This window comes from Cucumis melo, chromosome 10 (assembly GCF_025177605.1).
Source record: "Cucumis melo cultivar AY chromosome 10, USDA_Cmelo_AY_1.0, whole genome shotgun sequence".
NCBI lineage: Eukaryota > Viridiplantae > Streptophyta > Magnoliopsida > Cucurbitales > Cucurbitaceae > Cucumis > Cucumis melo.
Window position 1 is genome coordinate 26,221,698 of NC_066866.1, and position 21,398 is coordinate 26,243,095.

The 21,398-nt window shown below is 39.6% G+C and overlaps 1 protein-coding gene across 1 annotated transcript; it reads left to right on the forward strand.

Annotated features, from left to right (window-relative positions):
• The first annotated feature begins 1,095 nt into the window (after window positions 1–1,095).
• Window positions 1,096–20,254, forward strand: LOC103504108 (40S ribosomal protein S13-like). The gene is made up of 3 exons (XM_051090609.1): window positions 1,096–1,165; window positions 19,793–19,897; window positions 20,067–20,254. Exons 1-3 carry the CDS (start codon window positions 1,096–1,098, stop codon window positions 20,252–20,254), a joined length of 363 nt encoding a protein of 120 aa, XP_050946566.1.
• Window positions 20,255–21,398: the final 1,144 nt, after the last annotated feature.

The following is a 21,398-nucleotide window of genomic DNA, read 5'->3' on the forward strand; positions in this document are numbered from 1 at the left end:
CTCAATTTATAAGCTTAGTTAGTCAGACAGTTTAGGTTTAGTCAATAGTCTCATCAGTCGTTATACATATATCCAATCCACACAATATTATCACCTTATCTAAGCCCAGTCAACGAATCAATCATCGCTAAGTAAATACACCTGACAATCATTTCGTCTCAGTCCAAACGCTAGCACATCTACAAGTAAATTATATTATGCATAACGTCCATATTATGCTTAACGTCCCTATTCAGTCTACAGCACAGTCTATCAACGAATACACAAATCTACACATGGGGTTTCTGAACCCTTAATCCATCAACGACATAACTCAATAATAAGTAGCCCAACAACATAATTCAACTATACATAACATCAAGATTTTCATAATCCATCGACATTACTATTTCAGTTAACAGCATGACCCATCAACATAACTAAATTACACAGAACATCCGGGCATCTATACTCCATCAACAGAACAACCCATTCACACACACACACACACACACACACACACACACACACACACACACACACACACACACACACACACACACACACACACACACACACACACACACACACACACACACACACACACACACAAGCTACAATTAACAATTATGTCACCTTTAATCAGTCAAGAGTGCATACTAGTGATGTTTTCTAGGCATACATGCATCAATCAATTCAGTACAGTTGCTATTGTATAATCTTCATATGGGTTACTACATTTCCAATCTCGGTTTGGGGTTCAGTAGTAAGAAATCTCTTACTTGAGATGTAGCTACAATCTTTGTTCAAGTCAACGTCCAAACAAATCTACCTAAACATAAACATAGGATTTAAACGATGACACCTCAAAAATCCACATTTAAAACACTCCAAAGCAACAACCACAGACTTACCCAAGTAGAGGGGAGTTGACTCCAAACTACACTTGTCGTAAAACCCAAGAATTCGAGTGTCACCTCTCTAACACCTCCAAGTATCAAAAGTTAATCCAACCAATAAGTCTAACATTTTATTTCAACATTTATACTCGAATCGGCTATAGAAAACGTTAGGAACTCTTTAAATTACCCTTACCAAAACTCACCAGGGCTCAGCATGGATGGAAACAGCTTAAGTGGCTTGGTGAACAAGGAGATCAGCTTGGAAAATCGGCTTGGCTTGGGAGGTAGCTCGACTCGACTCGTGGCTCAACTCAGCTCAGTTCACGACTGGGCTCGATTTGCAGCTCGGCTTGGTTAAACAGGCATCGGCTCAGCTTGTGGTTGCTTTGTGAGGACCCGACGACGGCTGGTGCTTCGTGAACAGTGGCCGAAGCAGACGAAAACTACGAAAGAAAACGACGTTGGCAGTGTGCGGCTCAGCTTCAATGCGACGGACGACCGAACGAAGAAGAAGGGGATTTAGTGCAACGACGGCGACTGGGCATGAGCAAACATGGTCGTACGAGGTCGGAGGATGGCTGACGACGTTCGGCTAAGGGCAGAGACGGTTGACGGTCGATGAAACGAGTGAGAAGGAGAGGGAGAGAGTCGGAGGCTTGCGCGGACCACCGAGCTTCGCCAAGTGGCGCGAGATGACGACATTAAGGTGGGGCTTCAACGTGCGACGGACGAAGGGGTGCGCGACCGTGGTGGTTTATGCAGACGACGAAAGAGAAAGAGAGATTAGAGGCGGCGGTCAGCGTTATCGGGAGAAGGAAGAAAGAAGAAGAAAAGAAATTGGGGGGGCTGTGGCGCGCGGGAGTGAGAAAGAATTTAGTTTAAAATTCTTTTATTTATTTATTTTTTAATAAATAAATAAATAAATAATATATATATATATATATATATATATTAAATAATAATAATAATAATAATAATAATAATAATAATAATAATAATAATAATAATATAATATTAATAATAACATAATAATAAAATTCATATTATATTATTATTTTATTATTTTATATTATATCATATTATTAGAATTTACACCCTTCATTTTCTTTTTCATTTCTCTTCTAAACTAAATAAGTTTTAACACCAAAAAATTTTTTAGATCCTCAAAATTAATATAAAGTGTCAAAATTTACCTCAAAAAATTTGGGGCGTTACACTATTGTTGTTGAAGTTTGGCTGATGGTGGTGTAATATTCAAGCTTGTCATAACAATTGTCAACATGCTTTTTATTTCTTTTATTTATTGTCTTAATAATATTTGTTTTGTTTCTATCTTTTCTTGATTTTTTCTGATTTCTCTTATTTCATTTAAGATTTTATTTGTTTCATTGTTTTTTTCCTTTTTTTCCATTTCTTTCTCTTTTTTTCCTATTGCTCTGCTTTTTCTTTTCTTTCCTGCTTCTCAATATTTTTGAAATATCACAAAATTTTTTGAGACTCTTCTTCTGATGAGTCTAGAGGTGTCATGAAGAACTACAAATAAAATGATATTAGATTATTAGTGAAAAATAGCAAAGGTATTGATAAACAGTGATAGATTTATATCATCATCTATTCAAGATAAACATGGATAGAAAATCTTTCATTGTTTATCTAAATAAACATATATAAAGCATGCTCTAAACTTATTTACATTCTCAGATTAAAAAATGTCGATGTTTAGAGTCCTCCAGTCACTTGTTTCCAAACATTCCCATGTTACAATTAGTGGCCCTTCAATTGCAAGATTTCTTCCAAACCCAACATCGAAATTGGAAAGTTTTAATATTTTCTCAAAAGCCCAATAGACTAAAGTTAGGGGAAACCCTTGAAGGTATACAACATCCTTGTCACTGTAGGATGCTTTTTTCAAGAACTAATATGTTAGGATGTATGATAACCTTCCCCATGGATAGTCTTCGAAGATTTCTTCATTATCCGATATGTTTAAATGTAGGAGATTTATGTGGTTGTGTTGCTGCTTGGGAATTAAAAATGCTTCTAAGATATAGAGGTTAACTAGTTTTTCTTTCCATGAGTCTTCCTCGTTGCACAATGCTTTGAAAGTTATTTCTATATCTCTTCTTGTTATAAAGTAATCATGACGGAAAAGGACATTTTTCAGATCATTTTCTTTTTTTTCTCCTAGATTTAACTCAAGGAATTTGTGACCTTTAAGTCTAGTTGCAAAACAAAATTCTTTCAGCCCAAATTCTGCTATATGTCCATTGAAGTTGAAAACAAAGACATTAGTTTTTTTTGTATGACATTGTTTTCTTAATAGAAAATTTAGGAATTTTGTTGGTATTTTGGCCATTTTAATGTTAAGGAACTGGCCAAAAGGAGTGTTTGTCAAAACTCGAGAAAGAATTCTTCGGTCTATTTTTGACTTGATCTGATTCAATGTTTCTAAACTGTAGTATATAGTAATTCTAAGGTTTTTTTTTTGTTCATCTTCCATAATAATGTCATTTGGATAGTGTTTCACCTGTTGAATGACATAATAAATAGTACTTTTTAAACAAGGGTAAATTTTAAGAAATTTAAAAATACAGGGCGCTATAAAGAAAAATATACACAAATATACAACGTTATACAGACAAATATTCACATTCTAGTTTGTTACCTTTATTCCTTTTTCTTTCTTCATTTTTCTTTTTTCTGTCTTTGCTTTACACTTTATTGATTTGCTATATGATGCTTGTTGATTCTTGCTCACCATCTATTTGTAAAAAAGAGGACTAATATAAATTATTTAATGAAATATATATAATTAGTATAGAAACAGACGTCTTTGTATGCGGGATAGATCGTGATAGATATAGATTGATCGAAATGAATATAGATTCATACCTCTTTGTATATAGATCGTGGTAGATATATATAGATGATGGAGATAGATCGAAATGATTATAGATTCAGACCTCTTTGTATGCAAGTCAGATCATTGATCATGACAGTTCTGTTGAAGTAGTTTATCAGGATATAAACGATCGACGAGGAAGACGATGAACGAAAAATTCTAAGCAAGTTCCTTCACCTTTTTATAGCCCCTTCATTTTGATGGCATTTTTGTAATTACGAATTATTGGAATTTCTGTAAATGTTCGTTTATACTTATATAAACGATCGTTGAAACTTCTCTACATGATTGTGTATACTTAAACTTTTTCGTCATCTTTTACTGTTTATTGCCTTATCATTTATATATATGATTATCGTAATGTATAGAATCGTGTATGATTATCATTTATATTTTCAAACATGATCAAATGCACATATGAGATAATTGTTAAAGATAATTTACGCGATTGTTAAAGATAATCGTTAAAGTATTTTGTTATCGTTTAACGTTTATTTTTTATCGTTTATGTATTTGGTAATTTACAAGATCGTGTATCAATGATATATTATTATACACAATGCCATCTAATAATCTTTTATTAATGAAACAACATATTATTTACACTCTATAGAACAATTTCAGAAATGGAAAAAGCCCGTAGGCCCACAGTGCGAAATACCAAAAATACCCCAATAAACTCGCGATTAATCGTCCGCGCGCACCGGTTAATGTTAATAAACGATTATTATAGTTTGACACCATTCCACTAACTATTAGTGGATTGTTCATGCTGGAAAAAAACATATTCAATTTAGTGAAAAAAACTATAATCCTTTAAGAACTAATTAATTTAGCAAATATTAATAACGTACCCTATATTATTATGTTTTGCAACGATATTTCAAAAGTTCAGAATAACCTCTACCAAAGAATAGTCGATTACTCCTCATTTGGACCAAGACAATCTTGACTTAATGCTAACTCCTGAATATTTAATATTTGCTTAACACTTAGTTACCGCTGGTTTTGTCGAGAATATACTCACAACTTAGTAATTCTCGTAAGTGTAACCCTCCATTTTCAGATCTCAGAGATAAGAATCATTATGCTCCCGAAATTGGAAAGACAATATGAAAACTAATTTAAGAGACCTTATCCATGTATGGAGTTCGTGGTGTTCCAAATCTTATAATACAACCTTCTGAAGGGAACGTCACTCCAAAGCAGACAAGTAGGCAGATTATAGGAATCTCACGGTGCGACCCAATGGAAGAGATTGTGGGACGTGTTGTCACATATCCCTCACCCACATATTATGAACTACTTCCCCTATTCACCTTGATATTGATCCATGCAAACACTCTTCGAAGGGAGTCCGCTCCTATGCACAGTCCAAAGCCCTGCATGGATCTTACAGTGTGAACTCTTAGGGACATTGGAGCTAAAAGTACACTACTTTTCTCTAGCTGAAGTGTTCTAAGACAGTTTTAAATGGTACTCAGAAAGATAGGATCATAATTAGGCTAACTTAAAAGAATCCTAAGTCTAGGTGAAACATCCAGTATAACTATTATACCGGATTTTAACCTACATTGTCTAGGTGATAAATCAATTTTATTACCCACATGTCTCACACATGCTCATAGAACTAGGTTAACTAGACTCAAGAATTGATTATGATCTCCAGGTAGCAGGTGTTCCGTAAACCGTCAACTTAAGAACCTCCAACCTTAGTCATCTTATCTGACTTATTGACAAGATCGAATCAGGTGAGCCTCTTGTAACCAGTTTTACAAAATATCAACCTAATTATATGAAAAAAGGAAGATTTATTTTTTACCTAGGTGAGCATGCAATTTATCTTTGTTATAGATTTTAAATGTCTAATTCATTTTATAACACTTATAAAAAAAATTAAACAAACCTATAACATTCATCTAGCAATATATAACCATCATATAAACAAATTAATTAATATGATTTTTTTTAAATATTCATTTAACTTTTATTTTAATTAAATCATATTTAATTAAAATAAATAAATCAAAAAAGTATTAATTAATTAATTTCATTAAATCATATTTAATCAAAATTAACTTAATTAATTAAATAATTAATTGATCAAATTAATTAATTACCATATTAATTAATTAACATGCATACTATACTTTATAACCATTATTATATACTTTTAATGCATGAACATATTAACCTATAGTCAGATTTTAAATTTATATGACATATATTATGCACATATAATTACACATTAATTAAAACATACATCATATGCATAATTAATTAAAAACCTTAAAATGAACTAGTTTCGGCTCCTAAATTAAGCTAAAAATTAAATTATTACGATAATAATTTGGAGGAGTACATAAACCTCTCCTACATAACTCAAACCGGCTGGAAAACCATCGAAACGCTTGAACTGGCCCGAAAAAACCCCTTGAACCGGCCTAAGAACAAACATTTAGGCTTGAACCGGCCTAAACCATCAGCAGGCGCGCGGGTTGGGGGAACCGAGTCGGGGCGGAGCAACGAGCAAGCAAAAGGATCCGCCAAGGACGCGTGTCGCACTGGGCAAATTAAACCGGATTGGATCTGGGTCAGACCAGTAGACGCTTGGATCGGGTCACGCGGAGCGCATGGGCGTGTACAGCATCGGCCCAGCGTGCGAAACGGGCCTAGCTTGCGTGAGAATTGGGCCGAAGAAGTGAGGCAGGCCAGACGAGGGTCGGGGCGGGCGCTTGGGTTCTGGGTCGACCTACCGGGTTTGAACTCCTTCAACGATCGCTGCAGTGGTCCAACGACGGCTGCGGGCGAGTTACGGGTCGTCCAACCGGGTCAAAAGGGGTTTCCGGGTCTGAAGAGGAAATTCGTGTCTGTCCTCCAAATTTCTTAAAAAAAAAACTGTTTTTCTTTCTCCCGGTTGAAGCAATTTCAACCTAATTTTCGACTCTAATGACTCAAATAAAATTACAGACCCTTAAAAAATTAAATTAAGCCAAAAACCGGACTAATTACAATAATTAATATAAAAACCAAGCTTAATTTAATTGCCAAAACCATTCATATATCCATTTTAGTTTAAACTACAACAATTTATCAAATAAATTGACAATACCCACCATATGCAAATGAGTAAAATTAAGCATACTCTGATACCACATGATAGATACGAAACATGCGCAGCTGATAAAAGGATCGAGATTTTACCCTAATTGGAACTAAACTTAATTTATTGATTAACATGCATTATGTACAACCCTAATTACTCTAAATTAGGTTTAAAAGAAAGACTTACCTTCGAAGCTCCCAATGCTCCAAATCTTTTCACGATCACAAACCCGGGACCACCACTAGAGTTGACCAGCTATACTCCAGACTTACTACGGGATTGTGGGACCCGTTCAATGAAGAAAATAAAGAAAGATGGATGGAAATTGGAGAATGAATTTTAGGGTTTGAGATTTGGGAGAGAGAAAAACTTTAGGTTCGTCAACTAACGGGTCCATTCCACTAAAGTCCCGTAGTTGCACTCCCCTCACTATAGATATATTTATGTCCATTTGATATAACCATGATCAGTAAGTTAATCCTTCACAGGTTGTTTGTAACCTTAGCTGGGTCAAAATACCGTTTTATCCCCGAGACTACATCTTGTTCCTTAAGTCCCACTGATCCACTATTGAACATTTTGCTTAAGATCCAATCTATAAACCAAATCCCTCTCGGACCAAAGAGAGGGTGGGATCCCTTGTTCAAGACTTCGATTCGTCCTTAAGGGAACAACCTATCTACTAACTCTATGCGAGTAGAAATGAAATCCATCTTGCACCCTATATCCCTAACCATCTACCTGATCTTACCCCTGAAATGGGAGGCTTATTGGACCAGCACCATTGAGCTGCCCTTACCAATGCAGATCTAAGGATAATATTGATTGAACAGAAGCTCATAGTTAGCTCATGTAACGCCCCGAATTTTCGAGGTAAACTTTATCATTTTGTGTGATTTTTCGGAAATTTAAAATGTTGGTGTAAATTCTCGATTTCCTTCGAAGAGGGTAGAAAAAGAAATTTAGGGATATGAATTTCTTTAAATTTAATATTTTGTAAATTGATATAATAATAATATAATATTATTATATTATTATTATTATTATTTAATAATATTATTATTATTTTATACAAATATTGATATTATTATTTAATATTAATATTGTTATTATTCAATATTAATATTATTATTTTTATTTTTATATTAATATTGTTATTGTTATTTAATAATATTATTATCATTATTTAGTATTATTATTATTATTTAATACCATTTTTATTATATATATATAATAATAATAAAAAAATATTTTTAAATTAACCCTAAGGCGCGCACCCATCCATTTCTTCTTCTTCTTTATCGTCTTCAGCTCGCGAACGCCGCCGCCGTCTCTCCAGCTTTCTCTCTTCCGCTCGCGTCCCGTCGTCGTCCCATTTATGTCTTCGTCCGCTGTCACCGTCCTCGTCCCCGTCTCCATCTTCGTCGGTTCACAGCTCCACCGTTCGTTCGCCGCGGCCCCATCCATTCCCGATCTCCTTTTGGCCTCACGCAACCACAGATCCGCCAGCCGCCTCTGTCCCTACCGCAGTTGACATCCCCTTCTTTGTGTGCCGTCCGGTGCAGCCCAGAAGACCCGGGCTAAGCCGCAGATCGTCGCCGCCGTCGTCGCGTTAAGTTTTCGTCCGTTGTCGCTCGCCGCCAAGAATAGCCGTTCGCGCGTGTGCCGGGTGTCTCGAGCGAGCCGAAGACCGAGCCGAGCCGCGAGCCGTGAGCCGCAAGCCGAGCCGCGAGCCCTAAGCCGAGTCGCAAGCTGAGTTGGGCCGAGCCGCGAGCCGCAAGCCGAGCCGTGAGTCGAAAGCCGAGCCGCGAGCCCCAAGCCGAGCCATGAGCCCCAAGCCGAGCCACGAGTCGAGTTGAGCCGAGCCGCGAGCCGAGTCAAGCCGTGAGCCGTGAGCCACGAGCCGCAAGTGAGCCGAGCCGAGCCGAGGGTGAGCCGAGCCAGGCCGAGCCGAGTTACCTAAGCTTTCCTTCCTTCACTTCGGGTCACGGTGAGTCTTTGGTAAGGATTATTTTGGTAATTTTCCTAATGTTGCTACAACCGATTCGAGTTTGAATATTGGAATAAGATTTGGTCCTACCTTTCGTCCCTTGAAGGTATTAAGGAGTTGACGTTCAAGTTCTCGGGTTCTGCGGCAGGTTTATTTGGAGATAGCTTTCTTTTTCTCGGGTAAGCCAACGGATGTTGCTAAGGACTATTTAAAAATGACTCTTACTAGTATCGTCGTTTAAAACCCTCGTGATTTCATTTAGGTGGATCCGTTGAGCGTGGACTCGAACGAGGGGCATAACCAAGTATCAGGTAAGGGATTTTCTACTACTGGACGTCGGATCGAGGCTGGAAACGTAGTAATCCACAGGGGATTACACGTTAGTAACTGTACTAAATGAATTGATGCATGTTTGACTATTAAGTATCACTGTTATACTTTTGTCTGATGTAAAGGTAACGTGACTGCTAGTGGTAGCTTGTGTGCCATCGGGTGTAGGTAGTTGTTTACGGATCGACACTGATGCCCGGATGTTCTGTACATTGTAGTTATGTTAAAGGACCACGTTGTGGACTGGAATTGTATGTCGATGGACTTTAAAATCTTAAGGTTAGGTATGTGGTAGTCTATTGTCTGGATATTGATCATGGAGTTTTGTCGTGGAAGGACTGTGAGTCCGATCCTGATTTGACTAGTTAACTGGATCTAAGGAATATCACAATGTTGTGTGAATTAGAAGTGCATATAGCCACTGAGGATGTAGTTGTTTAAACCTATACTATTTGACTGGCATAGCCTATGGCGAAATTGTAGTATGAATGTTGTCGGAGTATGACTGTTGTAGACGGTTAAGTATGGACTGAGGGGTAGCGGTTAGCTTCATCTATGGGGTAGTGTACCTTACGGATAGGTGTATCCTTCGAGATCACTAGACTAATATGTGCATCCTTCAGGATCACTAGACTGATATGTGCATCCTTCGGGATCACTAGACTGATACGTGCATCCTTCGGGATCACGAGATTGATGTGTGTGTTCTATGGAACCACTAGACTGTTTACGTAGGGTACCCCTGCATAGGAAGTTAACTGTTATTCTCTAACGGGTCCAGTAGTGGGTCCCTTACTGGGTATATTTTATACTCACCCTTTCTCTTCTTTAACTTTTCAGGTAAGGGTACAGCGAGGGGCAGACCGACGAGAGGCAGGAAGGATGCGTGAAGGCCATATGGACGCGTCTGGTTTTCTTTATGCTTCCGCTGATGTATTTTGTTAGAATATTTGGTTTTGTGATTTTGAGTTTGATGACTTGAGTATTGTATTTGAAACTCTCGTGACTGTGTTTTAAAATAGGGCCCGAAACTGCTTTTTGGTAATATTTCTAACGTTTTTAAAGAATTGTAATCGGTCCTTTATGAGTTTTTGTGTTTTGTGGTCGAGTCTTAGTACTGAGTAGTGACCTCAGCTTAGTCCGAAAAGTTGGGTCGTTACAGTTGGTATCAGAGCCTAAGTTTTAGGTTCTGTAGACTGACTTAGGATGTGAGTTTGTGTTCTTGTGTCCTTATGGCTGAAACGATCCTTGCCACTCGTCAGGTACGCTCTCATGAAATTATATGTATAACTCTATATGCATTACCTTATCTAAGTTAAACTGCGAAGTTAATTATCACTTATGACTAAAGAGATCATTGGTGGTGGTTAGGCAAATGCCGCCAAGGAGAGGTGCACGTAGGGGTGGCTGAGAAGGCCGAGGAAGGAGAGCAGGACGTGTTCAACCTGAGGTGCAGCTTGTAGCCCAAGCCACTAACCCGGCTGCGCCAGTTACTCATGCGGACCTAGCTGCTATGGAGCAGAGGTTCAGGGATTTGATTATGCAGATGCGGGAGCAGCAGCAGCCTGCCCCGCCAGCTCCAGCGCCAACTCCAGCTCCAGCTCCGGCACCAGTTCCAGTTGTGCCCCAGGTCGTGCCGGATCAGTTGTCGGCAGAGGCCAAGCACCTGAGATTTCAGGAAGTATAACCTCACGACATTCGATGGGTCTTTGGAGGACTCCACTAGGGCTCAGCTGTGGTTGTCGTCTTTGGAGACTATATTTCGGTATATGAAGTGCCCTGAGGATCAGAAAGTTCAGTGTGCTGTTTTCATGTTGACAGACAGAGGTACTGCATGGTGGGAGACTACAGAGAGAATGCTAGGGGGTGACGTGGGTCAGATCACGTGGCAACAGTTCAAGGAGAGTTTCTATGTGAAATTCTTCTCTGCTAGTTTGAGAGATGCCAAGCGGCAGGAGTTCCTGAACTTAGAGCAGGATGACATGACAGTGGAGCAGTATGATGCGGAGTTTGACATGTTATCCCGCTTTGCTCCCGAGATGATAGCGACTGAGGCGGCCAGAGCTGATAAGTTTGTTAGAGGCCTCCGACTAGACATCCAGGGTTTGGTTCGAGCTTTCCGACCCGCTACTCATGCCGATGCACTGCGCCTGGCAGTGGATCTCAGTTTACAGGAGAGGGCTAACTCGTCTAAGGTCACAGGTAAAGGTTCGACCTCGGGACAGAAAAGGAAGGCTGAGCAGCAGTCTAATCCAGTGCCACAGCGGAACTTCAGATCAGGTGGTGAGTTTCGCCGCTTCCAGCAGAAACCTTTTGAGGCAGGGGAAGCTGCCAGGGGGAAACCGTTGTGTACCACTTGTGGGAAGCACCATCTGGGTCGTTGTTTATTTGGGACCAGGACTTGCTTTAAGTGTAGGCAAGAAGGGCATACAACTGACAAATGCCCGATGAGGATTACCGGGAATGCACAGAATCAGGGAGCAGGTGCTCCACATCAGGGTAAAGTCTTTGCTACCAACAAGACTGAGGCTGAGAGGGCAGGCACGGTGGTGACAGGTACGCTTCCAGTATTGGGGCATTACGCCTTAGTTTTGTTTGATTCGGGTTCGTCACATTCTTTTATCTCTTCTGCCTTTGTGTTGCATGCCCGCTTAGAGGTAGAGCCCCTACACCATGTTCTATTAGTATCTACTCCTTCTGGGGAGTGTATGTTGTCGAAGGAAAAGGTGAAAGCATGCTAGATTGAGATAGCAGGTCATGTGATTAAAGTAACGCTGTTAGTCCTGGACATGCTCGACTTTGATGTAATTCTGGGTATTGATTGGTTGGCCGCTAACCATGCCAGCATAGATTGTTCCCGTAAGGAGGTAGCGTTTAACCCTCTCTCGATGGTCAGTTTTAAATTTAAGGGAGAAGGGTCAAGGTCGTTACCTCAGGTAATCTCAGCCATGAGGGCCAGCAAACTGCTCAGTCAGGATACTTTGAGTATCTTAGCGAGCGTGGTGGATACTAGAGAGGTCGATGTATCCCTGTCATCAGAACCAGTGGTGAGGGACTATCCGGATGTCTTTCCTGAAGAACTTCTAGGGTTACCTCCTCACAGAGAGGTTGAGTTTGCCATAGAGTTGGAGCCGGGCACGGTTCCTATATCCAGAGCCCCATACAGAATGGCCCCAGCAGAGTTGAAAGAACTGAAGGTGCAGTTACAGGAATTGCTTGATAAGGGCTTCATCCGACCGAGTGTGTCACCTTGGGGTGCACCAGTTTTATTTGTTAAGAAGAAGGATGGATCAATGCGCCTATGCATTGACTATAGGGAGTTGAACAAGGTAACCGTTAAGAACAGATATCCCTTGCCCAGGATCGACGATCTGTTTGACTAGTTACAGGGAGCTACAGTGTTCTCTAAGATTGATCTTCGGTCGGGATATCATCAGTTGAGGATTAAGGATGGTGATGTACCGAAGACAACATTTCGTTCCAGATACGGGCACTATGAGTTTATTGTGATGTCTTTCGGTTTGACGAATGCTCCGGCAGTGTTTATGGACTTGATGAACAGAGTGTTTAGGGAGTTCCTAGACACTTTTGTGATCGTGTTTATTGTTGATATCTTGATATATTCCAAGACGGAGGCCGAGCATGAGGAGCATTTACGTATGGTTTTGGAAACACTTTGGGATAATAAATTGTATGCAAAGTTCTCGAAATGCGAGTTTTGGCTGAAGCAGGTGTCCTTTCTAGGCCATGTGGTTTCTAAGGCTGGAGTTTCTGTGGATCCAGCTAAGATAGAGGCAGTCACCAGTTGGACCCGACCTTCCACAGTCAGTGAGGTTCGTAGCTTTCTGGGTTTAGCAGGTTATTATCGACGGTTTGTGGAGAACTTTTCTCGTATAGCTACTCCTCTTACTCAGTTGACCAGGAAGGGAGCTCCTTTTGTTTAGAGCAAGGCATGTGAGGACAGTTTCCAGAACCTTAAACAGAAGCTAGTTACCGCACCGGTTCTTACTGTACCTGATGGTTCAGGCAGTTTTGTGATTTATAGTGATGCTTCCAAGAAAGGTTTGGGTTGTGTATTGATGCAGCAAGGTAAGGTAGTAGCTTATGCTTCGCGTCAGTTGAAGAGTCATGAGCAGAATTACCCTACCCACGATTTAGAGTTCGCAGCAGTGGTTTTTGCATTGAAAATATGGAGGCATTACTTGTATGGTGAAAAGATACAGATCTTCACGGATCATAAGAGCTTGAAATACTTCTTTACTCAGAAGGAATTGAATATGAGACAGCGAAGATGGCTTGAGTTAGTGAAGGATTACGACTGTGAGATACTGTATCATCTAGGCAAGGCAAATGTGGTAGCTGATGCTCTTAGTAGAAAGGTATCACATTCAGCAGCACTTGTTACCCGACAGGCCCCATTGCATCGAGATCTTGAGCGGGCTGAGATTGCAGTGTCAGTGGGGGCAGTCACTATGCAGTTAGCCCAGTTGACGGTACAGTCGACTTTGAGGCAAAGGATCATTGATGCTCAGAGTAACGATCCTTATTTGGTTGAGAAGCGTGGCCTAGCAGAGGCAGGGCAAGCGATTGAGTTCTCCATATCCTCTGATGGTGGACTTTTGTTTGAGAGGCGCCTCTGTGTGCCATCAGATAGTGCGATTAAAACAGAATTATTATCTAAGGCTCACAGTTCCCCATTTTCCATGCACCCAGGTAGTACGAAGATGTATCAGGACCTGAAGCGGGTTTATTGGTGGCGTAACATGAAGAGGGAGGTAGCAGAATTTGTTAGTAAATGCTTGGTGTGTCGGCAGGTTAAGGCACCAAGGCAGAAACCAGCGGGTTTATTACAACCCTTGAGCATACCGGAATGGAAGTGGGAAAACGTGTCCATGGATTTCATTACAGGACTGCCAAGAACTCTGAGGGGTTTTACAGTGATTTGGGTTGTGGTTGACAGACTTACCAAATCAGCGCACTTCGTCCCGGGTAAATCCATCTATACCGCTAGTAAGTGGGCACAGTTGTACATGTCTGAGATAGTAAGACTACATGGAGTGCCGGTGTCGATTGTTTCTGATAGAGATGCCCGTTTCACTTCCAAATTCTGGAAGGGTTTGCAGACTGCTATGGGCACGAGGTTAGACTTTAATACAGCTTTCCATCCACAGACTGACGGTCAGACTGAGCGTCTGAACCAAGTTTTAGAGGATATGTTGCGAGCGTGTGCATTGGAATTTCCAGGTAGCTGGGACTCCCACTTGCATTTGATGGAATTTGCTTATAATAACAGTTATCAAGCTACTATTGGCATGACACCATTTGAGGCCTTGTACGGCAAACGTTGTAGATCCCCTGTTTGCTGGGGTGAGGTGGGTGAGCAGAGATTGATGGGTCCTGAGTTAGTTCAGTCTACTAACGAAGCGATATAGAGAATTAGATCACGTATGCAGACCGCACAGAGTAGGCAGAAGAGTTATGCTGATGTTAGACGGAAGGATCTTGAGTTTGATGTGGGGGACAAGGTGTTCTTGAAGGTAGCACCTATGAAAGGTGTCTTACGATTTGAAAGGAGAGGAAAACTGAGTCCCCGTTTTGTTGGGCCGTTTGAGATTCTGGAGCGGATTGGCCCTGTAGCTTATCGCTTGGCGTTGCCACCATCACTCTCGACAGTTCATGATGTGTTTCATGTTTCTATGTTGAGGAAGTACGTGCCAGATCCATCACACGTAGTGGATTACGAACCACTAGAGATTGATGAAAACTTGAGCTATACAGAACAACCCGTTGAGGTGCTGGCTAGGGAGGTGAAAATGTTGAGGAATAGAGAAATTCCTTTGGTTAAAGTCTTATGGCGAAATCACCGGGTCGAAGAGGCTACCTGGGAGCGAGAAGATGACATGAGGTCCCCTTATCCCAAACTGTTCGAGGAATAAAACTTTCGAGGACGAAAGTTCCCTAAGGAGGGAAGAATGTAACGCCCCGAATTTTCGAGGTAAATTTTATCATTTTGTGTGATTTTTCGGAAATTTAAAATATTGGTGTACATTCTCGATTTCCTTCGAAGAGGGTAGAAAAAGAAATTTAGGGATATGAATTTCTTTAAATTTAATATTTTGTAAATTGATATAATAATAATATAATATTATATTATTATTATTATTATAATTTAATATTATTATTATTATTTTATACTAATATTGATATCATAATATTAATAATATTATTATTTTTTTATATTAATATTGTTATTGTTATTTAATAATATTATTATCATTATTTAGTATTATTATTATTATTATTTAATACTATTTTTATTTAATATATATAATAATAATAATATAATATTTTTAAATTAACCCTAAGGCGCGCCCCCATCCATTTCTTCTTCTTCTTCATCGTCTTTCGCTCGCGAACGCCGCCACCGTCTCTCCAGCTTTCTCTCTTCCGCTCGCGTCCCGTCGTCGTCCCATCTCTGTCTCCGTCCGCTGTCACCGTCCTCTGTCCCCGTCTCCATCTCCGTCGGTTCATAGCTCCACCGTTCGTTCGCCGCGGCCCCATCCATTCCCGATCTCCTTTCGGCCTCACGCAACCACAGATCCGCCAGCCGCCTCTGTCCGTACCGCAGTTGACATCCCCTTCTCCATGTGCCGTCCGGTGCAGCCCAAAAGACCCGAGCTAAGCCGCAGACCGTCGTCGCCGTCGCCGCGTTAAGTTTTCGTCCGTTGTCGCGCGCCGCCAAGAATAGCTGTTCGCGTGTGTGCCTGGTGTCTCGAGCGAGCCGAGCCGTGAGCCCCAAGCTGAGTCGCGAGCCGAGTTGGGCCGAGCCGCGAGCTGCTAGCCGAGTCGTGAGCCGCAAGCCGAGCTGCGAGCCCCAAGCCGAGCCGTAAGCCCCAAGCCGAGCCACGCGCCGAGTTGAGCCGAGCCGCGAGCCGAGTCAAGTCGTGAGTCGCGAGCCGCAAGTGAGCCGAGCCGAGTTGAGGGTGAGCCGAGCCGGGCCGAGCCGAGTTACCTAAGCTTTCCTTCCTCCACTTCGGGTCACGGTGAATCTTTGGTAAGGATTATTTTGGTAATTTTCCTAATGTTGCTACAACCGATTCGAGTTTGAATATTGGAATAAGATTTGGTCCTACCTTTCGTCCCTTGAAGGTATTAAGGAGTTGACGTTCAAGTTCTCGGGTTCCGCGGCAGGTTTATTTGGAGATAGCTTTCTTTTTCTCGGGTAAGCCAACGGATGTTGCTAAGGACTATTTAAAAATGACTCTTACTAGTATCGTCGTTTAAAACCCTCGTGATTTCGTTTAGGTGGATCCGTTGAGCGTGGACTCGAACGAGGGGCATAACCAAATATTAGGTAAGGGATTTTCTACTACTGGACCTCGGATCGAGGCTGGAAACGTAGTAATCCACAAGAGATTAGACGTTAGTAACTGTACTGAATGAATTGATGCATGTTTGACTATTAAGTATCGCTGTTATACTCTTGTCTGATGTAAAGGTAACGTGACTACTAGTGGTAGCTTGTGTGCCATCGGGTGTAGGTAGTTGTTTACGGATCGACACTGATGCCCAGATGTTCTGTACATTGTAGTTATGTTAAAGGGCCACGTTGTGGACTGGAATTGTATGTCGATGGACTTTAAAATCTTAAGGTTAGGTATGTGGTAGTCTATTGTCTGGATATTGATCATGGAGTTTTGTCGTGGAAGGACTGTAAGTCCGATCCTGATTTGACTAGTTAACTGGATCTAAGGAATATCACAATGGTGTGTGAATTAGAAGTGCATATAGCCACTGAGGATGTAGTTGTTTAAACCTATACTATCTGACTGGCGAAGCCTATGGCGAAATTGTAATATGAATGTTGTCGGAGTATGACTGTTGTAGACGGTTAAGTATGGACTGAGGGGTAGCGGTTAGCTTCATCTATGGGGTAGTGTACCTGACAGATAGGTGTATCCTTCGGGATCACTAGACTGATACGTGCATCCTTCGGGATCAGTAGACTGATATGTGCATCCTTTGGGATCACTAGACTGATATGTGCATCCTTCGGGATCACTAGACTGATATGTGCATCCTTCGGGATCACTAGACTGATACGTGCATCCTTCGAGATCACGAGATTGATGTGTGCGTTCTACGGAACCACTAGACTGTTTACGTAGGGTACCCCTGCATAGGAAGTTAACTGTTATTCTCTAACGGGCCCAGTAGTGGGTCCCTTACTGGGTATATTTTATACTCACTCTTTCTCTTCTTTAACTTTTCAGGTAAGGGTACAGCGAGGGGCAGACCGACGAGAGGCAGGAAGGATGCGTGAAGGCCATATGGACGCGTCTGGTTTTCTTTATGCTTCCGCTGATGTATTTTGTTAGAATATTTGGTTTTGTGATTTTGAGTTTGATGACTTGAGTATTGTATTTTAAACTCTCGTGACTGTGATTTAAAATAGGGCCCGAAACTGCTTTTTGGTAATATTTCTAACGTTTTTAAAGAATCGTAACCGGTCCTTTATGAGTTTTTGTGTTTTGTGGTCGAGTCTTAGTACTGAGTAGTGACCTCAGCTTAGTCCGGAAAGTTGGGTCGTTACAGCTCAGGATTAAGATTAAGTTACCTAGATCCTCATAAACGAAATAGTCAGTTTATATAGTCAAAGGTGTTATAACTTAAAAGTGACTATTTCATGGTTCCAATCTTATGCGAACTCTTTACATAGGATGCCCAAACTTTCATGTCTCTATATGAACGATTTAGGATCACATCGTTTGTACTAACGACAGAGCAGTCTACATCCATAGTGTTATCGAAATAAGACGCCCAACCTTATTCAAACACTATAGACCATGTGGGCTATAAACTGGAACTTGATCCACATTTATGTCTCTACATAAAGTTCAAGTCTACACTAGATAGCCTCAAGATCTTAGTTAATTGATTCAAGATTATATTATTCTATTTTCACTAATAAGTCCTCAATAACGACTTTATTGAATAGAATATAATTTTAACTACAAACTACAAGTTTTAGGACATAAATTCCAACACTATATATATCTACCACGATCTATCTTGCATATAAAGAGGTCTGAATCTATATTCATTTCGATCTATCTATATCTATCACGATCTATCACTAGAACAAATATAGGCTTTAATGTCGCTTGGGAAAAATGAAAAAAGACCATTAATGTCGGTTTTGAAAAAGCGGACCTTTAATGTCGGTTTTCCACCGACATTAAAGACTAAGCTTTAATGTCGATTTTAAAACGACATTAAAAGTCCGCCATTTTGAAAACCGACATTAAAGGTCCATTTAAATTTTAATTTTAATATTTTTATTTTTTGAAAAAATTAGACACTTTAATGTCGGTTTTCCACCGACATTAAAGGTCCATTTAATTTTTTTTAGTAATTTTTTTTTGTGAAAAAATAACATTCTCTCTCTTACTTTACCCTTTTCGACCGTCGGCTATACGAAGATCAACCATTCGACCATCTATTCGACCATCTCCCTCGTCTTCTCCGAACGACTCCCCTCCATTTCTTCTCCGATTGACGCCACCATTTCTATCGCCGCCACGATTGTTGTTCTCTTCGCCCACCCTTGGAATCAAATTCGGCCGCATTTCTCTCCTTCTAAAGAAACTCATCCGCTCGTCCGCGTTCACAGCAACCGTGTTCACAGCAACCGTGTTCACAGCAACCGCGTTCACAACAACCAGGTTTTTTGAAACTCATCCGCTCGTCCGCGTTCACAGCAACCAGCAACCAGGTTCGCCCACCCTTGAATCAAATTCGTCCGTGTTCACAAAATACATCCTCTCACATTCTCATTCTCCCTCTCACATTCACAGCAACGACAGTAAAATTTCCATCTTCTTTCAAGTGGTTGCGATTTTTTTAATTTGGGGTTTTTAGCATGTTTTTTGATTTTGATTTAGATTATGGATTCTTAGACAAGGGAAAGTTGTCAAGGCATTGGAAGATTTGTGTTGCGGGCTTTATTGGCGTCGACGAATCTTGAAAAGCATAAATTAATTACAATAATGCTGTAAATAAGGATGAAATGGCTGGAGTTGCGTTTAGTACAAGCTTCTTGTATTTGGTAGATGAGGTGTAGTGACAGGTAGGCAACCAGGTTAGAGAAGTTGTGCTATGTTAAAATCTTGGTCAAACTGGAAGTTCTTACTTTCTACTGAGTTCATAGAAAGGAATCAAAAAACTATTCTCTTTAGAATTAGCTTAACTTAGGCAGGAAAATGAATGGAGAAAATAAAGCTATAACACTGCTGTAGTTGTAAGAAGTTCTTATAAAATCGGCAATAAAGTAGGAATGTAGAGACTTTTAGATTTGAGAGACCATATGCAGCTGTGTAATAGTGGAGGTGATCTTCAAAAATCAGTGTAATTGATCTTGTTTTCTAATTTTCTAATTTTCTAATTTTTTTATGGTTTAGGTGAGGATATAGTTTTCTAATTTTCTAGACCATATGCAACTGATTTCTAATTTTCTAGACCATATGCAACTATTTTCTAATCTTCTCTTGTTTCCATCTCACCTTTCCGCTTGGATGATTTAGGTGAGGATATAGTTTGCATCGGTGTCATTCTTCGTGATTCTCACGGTACTGCTCAGGTTAAGAGTGTTACTGGCAATAAGATCTTGCGCATTCTTAAAGCTCATGGTATTGTACTTGTTCTTCTTGTTCATCAATTCGAAATTTTAATGTATTAGTTTTAGGTTTTAGCTATTACCAGGATAGATATGGAAGATTGAGTATATGTTAATGTATTAGTTTTAGGTTTTAGCTGTTGTGGTAATTGAATGTGTGTTTTTTTTATTACTATCAAAAGGACTTGCTCCGGAGATTCCTGAGGATCTTTACCATTTGATTAAGAAGGCTGTCTCGATTAGAAAGCATTTGGAAAGGAACATGAAGGACAAAGACTCCAAGTTCAGGTTGATTCTTGTGGAGAGCAGGATTCACCGGCTAGCTCGCTACTACAAGAAGACCAAGAAGCTCCCACCTGTTTGGAAATAGTAAGTGGTCACTGATTTTATTCTCTATAGTTATTTTGATATCTAATATTTATTTTTTTTATGGTATCAAACACGTTGGCTACATAAATTTGAATCTTTTATTTAATAGGGCATCACACAAGAGGTTACGAATTTTGTGGGTGAATTTAAGTTTTTGAATTTAAAAGTTTAGAAGTTTATAAATTTAAGTAAAGGATGAAGTGATGGGAAAGAGAGTTGAGGAGGGAAAGGCATAGCATAGTAATTATAGTTGTATAGTTGTTTCCCTACCTTTTAATATTGATTTCTGGGCTTTTCTTTACATTTCAAGTTGTGAGAGAGAATGTTATATGTTATATTAAATTTGTTTTCATCATCAACTTCTGCTTTTTGACGATTTGAGATAAATTTAATTTAATTAGTGTTTCAACATGCATATATCTACTATATTATATTACAGCTTACAACTTATAATGGTTTAATTGATCATATTAACAATCATTTTGAGTGAATTGGATGAATTATTCATACATCAATGCGACGCTTGAAATTAGATTTTCAGTGGGCTGTTGTTGTAGCAGTATGTACTTTGAGAGAAAAAAAAATGCATATTTAAGAACTATTAGTAGTGATATAAATTCTTCTTTTTAAATGCGATATACTACTTATACACCAACATTATATTTTAAATTATTGGTGTTGGGTATTTGTTAGCATATTTTGGTGATGTATTTTCTGTTTAAAGTACAGTATTATACCCATGCAACCATTACATCTCATTAAAAGAAAAAACACTTTTAAATCTCAAAATTTTAATTCTTAATTTTATGATATATTTGAAATTGCTTCTTCTTCCTCCAACAAAACATTGAAAAAGAAAAGTCTCAAATTTCATTTTTCAAAACATTTTAAAGTCTTCCGCTGTAACCCAGAAAAAGGCATAGAGGATGATGTATATTTATTTATTATGAATAATCTTTAAGGTGGTAAATCCACTCACATGCACTTCAACGGTCTTTTTTTTTTTTAAAAAAGAAAAGTATTCTCAATAAATTTGTTTTTATATCTTGAAATTTTTAATGATCTTAATCGCATTATGTCGGTAAACTTCAGCTTTAACTTTATGGTACCAACTCGAACAATGACTTCGTCTTTTGATAGCTTCA

Coding starts and splice junctions, on each gene's coding strand:
- LOC103504108 (XM_051090609.1), top strand. CDS start 1,096: ATGGATGGAAACAGCTTAAGTGGCTTGGTGAACAAGGAGATCAGCTTG. Junction 1,166..19,792: donor AAATCGGCTTGGCTTGGGAG/GTAGCTCGACTC, acceptor TGGATGATTTAG/GTGAGGATATAGTTTGCATC. Junction 19,898..20,066: donor GCGCATTCTTAAAGCTCATG/GTATTGTACTTG, acceptor TACTATCAAAAG/GACTTGCTCCGGAGATTCCT.